The sequence below is a fragment of the Raphanus sativus genome, chromosome 4 (assembly GCF_000801105.2).
Source record: "Raphanus sativus cultivar WK10039 chromosome 4, ASM80110v3, whole genome shotgun sequence".
Classification (NCBI taxonomy): Eukaryota; Viridiplantae; Streptophyta; class Magnoliopsida; order Brassicales; family Brassicaceae; genus Raphanus; species Raphanus sativus.
In genome coordinates, this window is record NC_079514.1 from 2,591,835 (window position 1) to 2,604,268 (window position 12,434).

A 12,434-nucleotide genomic window follows, 5' to 3' on the forward strand; every position below is an offset into this window, starting at 1 on the left:
AAAAACATAACAATTCCTTTCTTTTTTCCCCTCCCACCATTCTTATTATCTTCTGACCCCCATCCAATTTTTTCTATATGTAATAATTTAATTTTCAGATATTGACGTCTCTCTTGAACCATTCCAAATCTATTTTATCACAAACTCAGTTTACTTGTAAAGTTAATATTTTTAAGAATGGGTAGTTTTTTTAGTTTTAAAATAATTGAACTCAATTCAGGCAGACAACTCAAACACATCATTGGCCGGCCGATCTTTTGTACGCAAAGCAAACTTGCCTGAGGGGATCTGAGGTGTGATAGCTACAGCTAATAATTTAGTGTTCTTAGACACATTGCCTAAATTACTGGACTATCTTTCATTACTACTGAATTTATTTACACATACCACTCAAAAACTTGTCTTTGCCGATTTGAGAAGATCGCATACAAAGCAAATTAATGAATCTGAAAAGCTTAAATAACAATAATCATTCACTAATATAATTAAAGAGGGAAAAAAATAAACTTGGTTAAAGATTTCATTGAGTCGAAAATCTCTCTAATCTTCTAGGAAAAAAATATCTATGATCTTTAATTACAAAACAGAAAACAAAAACATCTATGATCAACAAAAAAATCTTCATCTAAACTTTGCACCTCACTGATGGACTCTGTTCACCGATGCCATTATTGTTTCTGAAGAGAAAAAAAAAAGAAAAAAAGAAAACAAAATTAGCAGGTAGCAGCACAGTGTTAAAAAAAGCAGAGGTAGCAGCATAGTGTGAACCTTAAATATCCAAAATCCAACTTATAAAACAAACTAATCAACAACATAATAAAAATACAAATATTAATCTTCTGCTAAAACAATACACAGAGTAAAAACAACAGGAAAATCTATTAATAAAGGAAACGAATGACATGAGAGTACATCATTTTCAGAGGTAAAGAAAAAAGAAACGAAGAGAATATGTGTTCAAGGAGAACAATCTAACATATATTTATACTGAACCTACAACGCTTCTCAGATCGAAAGCGCTTTGAAGATAAATCGTCTGAGAGGGAATCAATGGGAGTAAAGGCAAAGACATAAATCAGACCGTTTCAGGCCGTGGGAAGAAGCGCAAAGGTCACCGTCTCGCCGCCGCATGAAGGGGAGCGATGAAACTAATTTACTCAGCTTCAGACGTTCTAGGGTTAGAGGAGACATCGATCTATCCGGGCCGGATATATTTTCCTGTTACAAAGCCCAAACGCACAACATGCAGACAAAGCCCATGATACCATCAAGTTAGTGATGCGGTGCGTTTGACGTATCACATTCTGGTGAATTGAATTAGTGACCTGGAATCCTAGGTGGCATCACCAGGAGAGAAACAACCATATTTTATATAAATAGATACTCCTATGAGTTGTAAACTTGTAAATGCCTTTTCACGATTGCTAATCTGTTAAGCAGCTTAAATATAATTAGAGCGACTCTATCATTATCTTCACCCAAACCTATTTCGTTAATGACGTTATTTACTTATTTTTATCATGCTGGATACGAATTTAAATATGATATAGCTCAAATTTTGAAAATAGGCTTTCTCCAGTCAATATATGTTCAAGTTGTTGGTCATACTCCAAGAAATTATATTTGAACTACAAAGTTGAGGAGTCAAGGGAAAACAAATTAGTATTCTAATATTTGATTGATTAGTTTAGTTGTTTAGTTATGTAGTATCGTATTGCTTAAGATACCATAAAGACACATACATGACGACATCTATATTTAAATATAATAATATAAACATATTAAACATTTAGGATAAAGCCATACTCCTCCTCCACTTTTGTATCCTTTCCTTTTACTATAAATAGGGAATACTCATGATCCTCTAATTAAGCAACCATCCACACAATCTTTTCCAGAGCCAGACAACAAACAAACATACACTTTTAGTTTCATCAAAGACGAAGCTGCACTAGAAATGGAGTTGGATCTTGATCTCTCTCTTTCACCTCATACTAATTCTTCAAAATTTGGGTTTGGCTTTGACCTCAACAAGCATTGCGCTACTGTGGGCGTTATGTCGTGTTTGAATACGAAACAAACGCGTTCTGAGTCGATGTTTTGGTTGGATAATATGGAAGAAGATTGTTATGTGCCAAAACCATGTTCGTTTTCTTTGAATGGCCAGCCTGACGAGGAAGAAGAAGATCATCTGGAATCAGACTCCTCTATTGTTGACGAGTGAGTAACAAACTATATATTTACAATAGTTAGGTTAAGCTAGTTATCTTTACTATACTTGTAAGTTTCTTCGAAAATTTTATGCGTGGTTATACAAAATAGGGAAGCATTATTAGCATTCTAATAACATTTAAATAATTTTGTATAGTGAGGAGGAAAATAGCGAAGTCGTGGGGTGGCCACCAGTAAAGTCATGTATGACAAAGTATCATAATTATCGTCACCATAGTCGTAATCACCCATATCACCATCATGGTAGGAGGACCAACATAGCTAATCCAACGGCTACAACTGAAAGAGTTAGACCATCATCATCGGTATCATGGTCATCATCATCATTGAGATCCTCAATGTATGTTAAGGTGAAGATGGATGGTGTGGCAATAGCCAGAAAGGTTGACATCAAGCTTTTCAACTCTTACGAGTCTCTCACTGGCTTCTTGATCACCATGTTTAGTCAATGTGAGTACTAATTTAAGTATTTAAAATGCATTAAAACATACGTTTACACTCTCCTAAACCTATACATGAATGAAAGCATGGCATGTAACCTCTCACGAGTCTTCTTGATATTGAATATAATTTTGTTTTGTCAGACCAAGATTGTGACAGAGAAGATACAAGTTACAAATTCACCTTCCAGGGGAAAGAGGGCGACTGGCTATTACCAGGGGATGTTCCATGGAAGTACGTTTACTTCTCTATATTTAATATTTCAAATTTCTACCTATATTTATAAATATATACATATATAGTTGTTCGATAAAAAGAAATATAATAAGTTTTTAGGTGATGGACATTTTAATATTCGGATATGGGTGACTGGCATAATAATGTCTAAAATCTTGGTTTGGTTTTGCAGGATCTTTGCTGAGTCTGTTCATCGAATATCAATAATTAGAGATTGCCCGTGTGCATATACACGGCTGTTGTTCTAAAAAAATAACTTTTTTCAAAGCAGTTTTTATTTTGTAATTAAAGTGTCTACCTTACCAGAGTCCCACTCGATTTATCTTTCCTCTAGTATCACTTATTAAGAATTATGGCCAAACATGCACGGATGGGTAATGACATTTCTTTCATAAGAATTCAGTGACTACTTAAGGATCAGGTTCGGACGGCTAAGTAAGCTTTTAGATATTCTTACATCAATCCTTTGTCGCTTTTTAAACTTAATAGACTTGTCTACTTAAAAAAACAAAAGAAAAGAAAGAGAGAAAAACATAAACTGTGATGATGGTTGCAGAAACCATGGTATCAAAACGAGATTAAAAAAAAAACAAATAGGATGCGGATACATGTTGTTGATATGAATGAGAATCTAAGGTAGAGGAGCAAGTTGTTTATATGAATGAGATGAAAGCGCTTCCTCCTTTTCCAGAGAACCTCCACCTCCACCTCAACCCAACCCAGTGCCGAAACCGCAAGTAAGTGATGATCTATGACGTCATGCTGATGTCAGCAAGAAGGAATGAGAGGTCAAGCTAGTTTGGCAAAGATGAGTCCGTGACAAGTGCCAATGCTGAGCTGGACCAATCATGAAGCAAGGATGATGTGGAGATGGAGTAACGACTTTACGCGGAAAAAGTTGAGTCGTTAGACGGTTAGGCTATTAGGCCGAGCTTGTTGGGCAATTGGGCTTAGGCCTAGTATAAATAGAAAGGAATGAGAGAATAAACGTAGGCCATAATTGTCTTGTAGTGGGAAAGTCTATAGCTTATTGCTTTAGTCTTTGGGCTCACTTAATGGAATACCGTATTGAGATTGGAATACGTATACCTTACAAAGAAATACGATGCATTGGTTGTAGCAGTCCGGTTCCAACGGCAATGCCTACCTTATGGGATTCCACCAGTTAACGGGATGGGACCTCCACCGATGGGATATCGTTATATGTTACTGTCCATATAAGAACCAAAAGAATCATCAGTATAGAAACTTCATAAAACAATTTACATTCTTTAATTGGCTATCACGCAATTCAGGGCTTGTAGGCATTAACTTTCCCTGATTTTATTTTGGAAAAGTAAAAGGAAGAAAGCACGGGGCAAGCCCATGATTATGGCTGTGTGTGTTCTTTAAGCGACAGCCAACTCGAGTGTTCACTGTTTGACGAATCTAAGCCCCATCTTCCGCAAACTCAAAGACCCCCAAAATTTCGGATCTTTTAACAACACGGTTTACATAATCAATTGTAATTATAGTATTAATCATCTTAATACTCTATAAATTATCCGTTTCCTAGTTCCTCTGTCTACAGTGTAGATAACAACTAAAGTACTAAATAAAAGTCAAAACACACTATGGAGATAAAAAGGAATAATAACAATAAAATCTAATTATTGCCGACTAGATTTTCTGGCATCATTAGTAAGTGTGATATATGCTTAACTTCAGTTGCGAATTTATGAGGTTGAGATTCGAGACGTCTGACTCAGCTTGAAACAAGATAAAGATATAGACTGGGTTTTTTTCTCTTTTCCCAGCTACCTCCTTTAATTTACATTTATTTTGCTCCAACTCTAAAACAAAAACTAAAATCTAAACTTTACAACAATGCCCATCAGTGGACCATTCTTCACGCACCACAGGCCGAGTCATTGAACAACACTCCCTTAGCCATACCCAACAACGCCTCGAGCGCTTCGGGAGAAAACTTCCTAGCGAACAGAAAAGGATCACTCCTCTCACTCACCGAACCGTTGATCCCATCCTCACCGTACCTCGGTCTAGTCTCCCTCAGCCGCACGATCAGCTCAGGCGCAACTTCCTCCGCCTCGTACATCCTCGGGTGACCCCCGTCGCTGACGGTCCAGTCCACGTGGGTGAGAGTAGCGGGGACACACCCGCGCGGGTCCCTCATGCTCAAAAGGGTAGGAAAGTAATTCTCCTCGGGATAGCACGTGTCTTCCCTCACGCACGTCTTGTCGAACTTCTCCCATATCCGCCGATCACGCGCCACCATCCGCGCGTGTCTCCGCGTCAGAGCCCAGAACTGTGACCCGATCCGAAAATCTTCCAGCCTCACCTCCGGCAGCATCGCGTCGTCCCCTCGCGCCGCCCACCTCTCGAACTGCCACGGCTCGTCCTTGAGTATCTCGATGAAGCTCTTCCGAGAGGAGACCAGAGTCTTGTAAGTGAAGTCGAAGGAGTGTATCGGTACGCACGAAGGCGAGAAGAGGGCAAACATGTAATTTCTTGGATCGTCGAGAAGCGCGTGTGCTAGTAACCGACGCGCCGCGGCAGCGAGAGTTGGCGTGTAACGTTCCGACAGTTTCGAGTGGATCACCCGGTTGGAAAACACTCCTGAGAAACCCGGGTCGTAATCCCGGGTCGGATCCGCGTGGATGTAGACATTGTAGAGATCCGTGGAGGAGCTTCCGTTGAAGAACATCTCCCACAGAGGCGCGAACGGGAGAGGCGTTGTGGTTATATACATGAACGCCACTTTCCGGGTCGACCCGGGCGGGAGATTCGGGTTGACATGCGAAGCGAGTCGGAGAAGAGGCTCGTCGTCTTTGGGAATCGCCGGCGGCGGAGGAGGAGAAGCGTCGGGGACGTTTCGAGCGTAGAGAGAGAAGACGGAGAGAGAGCGGAAACCGAACTCCGGCGAGGCGACGCCGGTGAGTTCTCGCTGGACTGTGAAGATGACTGCGACTGGTAGACAGAGGAACAGAGCGCAGAAGAGAGGGAACAGCGTCGGAGACAGCATATCTCTCTCGCCGGAAAGATTAAAAACCAGTGACTGCTTTTTAGTTTGTAGAGAGAGAAACAAAGTGGAGTAGGATATTATAGGAGAAGAATCGATGATACATTTTTCTAGAGTGAGAGAGAGTGGGATTTGGTGCAACTTGTATTAATAAAGATATTTTAAAAAATTTAACGAGTACTAATTACAGAAAATATTCAATTCAATTCAATTCAATTCAATTCAATGGCATTTCATATATGGAATTCATGACTTTTTTTGTTGAACAAAAAATTTACGATTTTTATTTTAATATTCTTTTTATGTAACGGTCCTTGTTTTTCTTGGCCACTAATTGGTTCACTACTAGTACTATTTATCCAAAATTAGAATATGAAAGAATAAAATACTCCCTCCGTTTCATATTAAGTGACGTTTTAGAGAATTTTTTTCGTTGCAAAATAAGTGTCGTTTTAGAGTTTCAATGCAAAATTTATTAACTTTATTCTCCATTCTATTTTTTTATTGGTTGAATTATATCGGTAATGATGTTTTTAAATTAAAAATATGCAAAATTAAATGTTTTCTTATAATGAAACAGAGGGAGTATGTTGTTTGTGCTAGTCGGTATGACTAAATAAATCATAGGCCAACAAAGTTAAATGTATACGACGAATTTATTCGTTGATTAAAGCTAAAGGCAGCATTAAACAGAGTCATTAAATATTTGGTTGTGTACACACGTCTTTACTCATCATACACGTGGTTGTATGATGTATTGTAGCCTCTGATGGCACAATACGTGAAAGTTTCGTAATCGATCCGTTTTAGGCAAAACGTTTTCATGTCGAACGTAACATCTTTGCTTGGATGGATACGAGTTACGGTGGTGTGTATCCACGTGGCCTGCATGCATTAGAATTGGGCCTTCGTATCTGGGCCTTGCCTCCCGTAACAACTACGCGAGAAGTGGTTTCGGTTAGGTGGTCTTAAATGATATTTTTAGAGCTCAGTGATCTTTTTGTCTGTCGTCATCGTGAATGCTTCAGTGTCAGAGAAAATTATAGCGAAAGGCTATAACTAGTGGTACGAAAGCAATTGGGTGAATATTTGTTTTTTTTTTTGTTTCATTGCATCAGAATATTTATTTTTCCTGAAGAGAACAATTTGTGCGAATGTTTTAAAACGTATGAGAATCAGTGGCGGACCCAGACTTTTTTTTAAGGTGGGTCAAAAATTTAAATGGGCTTTTTAATCCAACAAAGAAAAGGAAAAAAAATTAAAAATTAGGTGTCAAAGAGGTGTCGAACTCGGGTTAAAGGGGTGTCACGCAAAGAGATTGAACCATCAGAACCACCGAATCATATTGGTATTGCTTAACAAAACGGAACTTTATAATATTAAGGTGTGTCAACTGACCCACTATCTGTACATGTGGGTCCGCCTCTGATGAGAATTGCTTTATTACTGGAGACTGAGAGTGAAAACACACAAATTTGAATTTTTATCTAGGATAAACTTTCACATAAGGACGTAAAACATATGATTCTTACTGTACACTAGTATAATCTCAACTATTACATATTTAGTTTTAAATCATTTGGCATCTAATGTTTTAATCTTACAGTTGCAAATAGCTATAAAGCTTTACATCCACGAATTAGTGAAAATGTAGATCTTATTTATAACTAAGATATGGTTGGTGTTTGGCCTTTTAGGCTTAGAGAATATATAGAATAAGTTGTTGGTTAGATATAATTTGGTGAATGATCTCGTATTCGTATTTATATATTGAAAAGGATAATCTAGAAAATAATGGACTGCAACCCTTATAGACTTTCATTATAGAGAGTAGGCCGGACCATAAAAAATAAAAAAAAGCAGAGTAAACCGGAACGAACCGGGCCAACTGACAAGACTAGTATCTCTCTCCCCCCTCCACTTAAATTATTGAGGGAGCAGTGTAAGGAGGGGGAAGAAAAACAATCTGACTGTCTTTTCTCTCTCTCTCATAGAAAGTGGTGGAAGAGAAGATGCCGAGGCCAGGGCCAAGACCGTACGACTGTATCAGAAGAGCTTGGCATAGTGACACACACCAACCCATGAGGGGTTTGCTCATCCAAGAGATTTTCAGGTCATCTTCTTTCTTTTCTTTCTCTATCACTCTGTATCCATCTGTGTTTGCATGTATCCTTCCTCTGTTTTCTTTTCCTGCTCATTTGTTCTTTTGAACTTTTCTTTTGTAGGATTGTTTGTGAGATTCACAGCCAATCCACCAAGAAGAACAATGAATGGCAAGAGAAGCTCCCTGTGGTTGTCTTGAGAGCTGAAGAAATCATGTATTCCAAAGCCAATTCTGAGGTTTCTTTCTATCTTAACATTTACAGTTTCTCAGTTTGGGTTTTGTATAGTTTAAGTTAGTTGTTATGGAACAGAGAAGCTACTCACTAAAACCCATCAGTGACCCTCTTTGAACAGTAAGACTGATAGAGTCTTTACTTGTGATGATATACTCTTATGATAAGAGTCTTTATCTAATAATGAACATTGGAACTTATGTCACTGTGTATTGACTTGGTTAATAGATTTTTTTTACTAATCTTATATTGTAGAATGTATATATGTAAAGGCTATATATGTCAATAGATATAACCTAGTACTGTCTCTATATATATTGTAACACTCTATTCTAATAACATTGAGTCTTCCATCTCATATATATACTCCATCTAATAATGAACAATATGTCCAACTTAGTTGAGACTTGATTATTTGATTTACTTCTTTAGGCTGAGTATATGGACATGAATACACTTTTGGACCGTGCAAACGACGCCATTAACACCATAATCCGACTCGATGAAACCACTGAAACTGGGGAGTTTCTTCAGCCTTGTATTGAAGGTATACACAATCTTGATACTAGATTGAGTTCTCCGGATTCTTGTTCTTGGCTCACATCAGTGAGGAGCTCTTGTTTTTATATTTGTAGCTGCATTGCATTTGGGTTGCACGCCAAGAAGAGCTTCAAGAAGCCAACGGAACATAAACCCGAGATGTTATCTTAGCCAAGACTCAACTAAGTTGAACAGCATTATGTCGCCGCAATACCAAGTCTTCCTGAAACAGAACAACTTTGCTTCAAAGACTCTTCCAGTTAAGAACTTTCACAACGATGTTCAGATCAAGAAATGCCCTGTCTCCAAACACTCAAGCTACCCTTTGTGCTATTCACTCAGAGTTCCTTCTTTGCCAGTCTATAACAATGTCACTGACTCGTGCAAGTCCGACAAGAACAGGAGAGAGGTGAGTGTGAAAGATGCAAGTAATGGCATTACCTTTGGTGGTTGTGATCTATCTCTGCGCTTAGGCCCTCTTGGAGATGATATCAGTTCTCCTACTCAAAAACGGAGTAAGATAAGCAGTAACAACAACAAAGGCTAAAAATCAGAACAGAACTGTGTGTTTGATTAGCTAGTCTTGTGTTATAGAATGCGTCTTAGTTAGCTCTTTTTAGTTCCTCTGTAGTTTTTAGAGTTCTTTACATGTAAATAGAGAGAGAGAGAGAGGGCATGATGAACTGTCTTGCATTAATCTCGAATCTTCAAAATTCATGTATTTTTATAACAAGATTTCAAGAAATAACGAGTCTACGTCTACATCTATGTTTTCACAACAAATACAAAAACAAAAGTTTGTAAGATCTTGTGAAAAGTTTGTGATATGAGCTTGCTTAGGCCCATTAAGTAGCAGCGCCATTCTCTATGATAAATTAGTTGCAACAAATTCAACCGTATTTCATAAATTAGTTGCAAAGTTTAATAACAATTAATTAAATAAACGGTAGATGGTTCTATGATTTCAGTACTATCCAGCTGTGCTACATCTAGACTCGAATCTGAATCTAGGAAGAAAAAACTTAGATGCAAAAACAATATCAACAATCATATCTCTTGTACAGAAACGTAGATATTATAACATAGAATTAGATTTCGAAGCGCGGATATTATTTTTTATTTTTATGAAATATATTATTTTTTGTAATTATTGAATATATTTATCTTAGTAAAACACTTTTATAATAAATTCGACACAGGAAGTGTCTCTGGTAAACTATGTATTTCTCTGGTTTTATTTTATTCTCTCTCCAATCAACATATTTATTTAGCTTGTTGTTAAAATAAATGATTATAGACTTTGATCTAGGTGCGCGGATGCATATTTTGAAAAATATGATGATATTTGTTTTTTATGTAATTATTAGGATTTGGCAAGGAACATAACCGATACCGATCCGAAAATATAGTACCAAACCCAAACATAAATTGATTAAATAATCAAATTATTCAAAATTTTGTTATTTAAAGAACTGAATCTAATCTGAACCGAAAGATTCGGGTACCTGAATTTATCTAAATAGATTTATATACTTATATATATTAATTATTTTTAGATTTAACGTATATAAAACATTAAAAATGATATTTTTAAATTGGTTTAAAGTACTTAAAAATATATATAGATAGTCAAAAATAAATATCTTAAATAGTTAAAGTATATTCAAATCACCAAAAATACTTAAAATAATTATTGATTTTGTATTCATAATTTTAAATCAACCCAATTATTATGTAAAGATTAGGTATTCCGACATATGTTATTTAAATTTATAGGTATTATATTATTTTATTTAAAGATTTTGAGAAATTTAAAATATATAGTGATTTAAAACTTTAAAAATAATTTAAATAGGTTATCCAAACCCGAACCAAACCTGCAAAGATCCGAATCAAACTCAAACAAAAATTTAGAAACATCCTAATAGGGCTGAAATCTTTGACCTCGAAAACCGATCAGAACCAAACCCGTATGAGTACCCGAAAACTCATCCTTAGTCATTATTATATATCATATATTTTCATCATATAATTAATCGTATTTATACGTACCATCATATAAGTAATCATATAATTAATAATATTTTATATGTACCATTATATAGATAATTACATATATTATATTTTTAAAACTTAATATGAAATATAAAAACTATAATTTGAGTTTGTATTTCAAATAGGGCTTTGTATTATATTTTTCTTATATATATTGACAATATTTTTTTATAATGGACTTAATAACTTGAGCCCATTACTTTTTTTACTTAATACAACTATCTTTATTTCCAAAAAAAAATAATTTTTTTTTTAAAAAGACTATAATCCATGTTTCCAAACACTTTAATTCTTTTTAATACTTCTATCCTTATATTCAAACATCTCTATTTTGTACTACAACTTTAATAATATAGATAAATGCAAAATATTTCCCTTATAGTAGTCCATTGTTGGAAAATGGCAAAGTAAGATTAGAGAATGGCTAATTTACTAATTTCCTCACAAAGTAATTTATCATTGGATTGTGAGCGAGGCTTTTCTTTCTCATTTCCCCGCCTTTCACAATATTATATACATAATAACTGCAAGATTCAAAATGATAATATAGTTTATGTCTTACCCACAAGTAGTTTAAATTTACTTAAATGTGTGACCCATTGTCTCTATACGTATTGGTTTGAGAAGAAAAGACCGGTTCTCACTGATTTTAATTATTATTTTTCTTTGAATTAAGCGAGCCGTATTAGTTAAGTGGTCATAGTTTCGAAAAGAAAAGAGAAAACAGAAAGAAATGGAAGTTTATACGTTGGCGGCTTCCACGTACATGATGATATCAAATGAGATCATTTGTATGATTTTAGTGGCAGAGACATGACGAACTATACCCATTTGCTAAGATACCATCTATATTTTTTATATATTATATGATATGTTAAGATCAGATTTTCTTATATATTCTTGCAATTGTGAACAAAAGTGCCTACATACGTAATAATGAATACATTCACAAAGTCATGATGTAAACTTATCATAAATATTTTGATGCAGTATTACGCAGACCCATCCTTGTCATAAGGCAAGAGAAGCATTAGTTTCAGGCAACACTTAAATATTTTGTTAAGCATTAGTTTCAGGCAACACTTAAATATTTTGTTTTAAGGACCGCATTAATAATTTCCATATTAGACTAATATTTTTTTGGTCTAAATGTTAAGAATATAGTAGACTAGTTATCAAAGACAATCCTTACTTGTGTTCGATGGCTGTGCGTAAGAGATTTACTTTACTTAATTACATTTGATTTATATTTATTTTCTTTTGGCTTCAAACACATATTTTGCTTCTCTTTTTACATTGTTTAATTACTGTTTTATTGAAATTTTACTTGTTCATATTCTTGTGTGATATTCTTATGATTTTTTATTAATTCTCTTCTATTTTTCATTATAAAATATTTTGTTTCTAACTTGATTATGGCTAGATAAGTTCCCTTTATATCTTTAAATATATAGTTGCAGTTTAATATAAATGTTTATATGGTTTATTTGGTTTTCTTCTATCATTTCTTTAGAATTTAAAACTTATAAAACCAGCATTAAGACTATCCTTGATTTTTGTAATAGAGGCAAGTT

General features: G+C 35.3%; 3 protein-coding genes and 1 long non-coding RNA gene across 4 annotated transcripts; 2 read left to right on the forward strand and 2 right to left on the reverse strand.

Annotated features, from left to right (window-relative positions):
• Positions 1 to 435: 435 nt before the first annotated feature.
• LOC108851352 (uncharacterized) lies at positions 436 to 1,213 on the reverse strand. Its single transcript, XR_001949279.2, has 2 exons — positions 1,082 to 1,213; positions 436 to 677 (listed from the first exon to the last, which is right to left on the reverse strand). It is a non-coding gene; the product is annotated as an uncharacterized LOC108851352 (long non-coding RNA).
• Positions 1,214 to 1,856: 643 nt separating this feature from the next.
• Positions 1,857 to 3,990, forward strand: LOC108851344 (auxin-responsive protein IAA29-like). Its single transcript, XM_018624760.2, has 4 exons — positions 1,857 to 2,220; positions 2,369 to 2,682; positions 2,817 to 2,907; positions 3,083 to 3,990. Exons 1-4 carry the CDS (start codon positions 1,958 to 1,960, stop codon positions 3,156 to 3,158), a joined length of 744 nt encoding a protein of 247 aa, XP_018480262.1. The 5' UTR covers positions 1,857 to 1,957; the 3' UTR covers positions 3,159 to 3,990.
• A 614-nt stretch (positions 3,991 to 4,604) lies between these two features.
• On the reverse strand, positions 4,605 to 6,065 carry LOC108851330 (glycosyltransferase BC10). The gene has a single exon (XM_018624746.2). It carries the CDS (start codon positions 5,930 to 5,932, stop codon positions 4,799 to 4,801), a length of 1,134 nt encoding a protein of 377 aa, XP_018480248.1. The 5' UTR covers positions 5,933 to 6,065; the 3' UTR covers positions 4,605 to 4,798.
• A 1,809-nt stretch (positions 6,066 to 7,874) lies between these two features.
• LOC108851338 (uncharacterized) lies at positions 7,875 to 9,567 on the forward strand. The gene is made up of 4 exons (XM_018624753.2): positions 7,875 to 8,042; positions 8,155 to 8,269; positions 8,698 to 8,812; positions 8,901 to 9,567. Exons 1-4 carry the CDS (start codon positions 7,942 to 7,944, stop codon positions 9,350 to 9,352), a joined length of 783 nt encoding a protein of 260 aa, XP_018480255.1. The 5' UTR covers positions 7,875 to 7,941; the 3' UTR covers positions 9,353 to 9,567.
• The last annotated feature ends 2,867 nt before the right edge of the window (positions 9,568 to 12,434 follow it).

Coding starts and splice junctions, on each gene's coding strand:
- LOC108851344 (XM_018624760.2), top strand. CDS start 1,958: ATGGAGTTGGATCTTGATCTCTCTCTTTCACCTCATACTAATTCTTCA. Junction 2,683..2,816: donor GATCACCATGTTTAGTCAAT/GTGAGTACTAAT, acceptor TTGTTTTGTCAG/ACCAAGATTGTGACAGAGAA. Junction 2,908..3,082: donor CCAGGGGATGTTCCATGGAA/GTACGTTTACTT, acceptor TTGGTTTTGCAG/GATCTTTGCTGAGTCTGTTC.
- LOC108851330 (XM_018624746.2), bottom strand. CDS start 5,932: ATGCTGTCTCCGACGCTGTTCCCTCTCTTCTGCGCTCTGTTCCTCTGT.
- LOC108851338 (XM_018624753.2), top strand. CDS start 7,942: ATGCCGAGGCCAGGGCCAAGACCGTACGACTGTATCAGAAGAGCTTGG. Junction 8,043..8,154: donor CTCATCCAAGAGATTTTCAG/GTCATCTTCTTT, acceptor TTTCTTTTGTAG/GATTGTTTGTGAGATTCACA. Junction 8,270..8,697: donor ATTCCAAAGCCAATTCTGAG/GTTTCTTTCTAT, acceptor TTACTTCTTTAG/GCTGAGTATATGGACATGAA.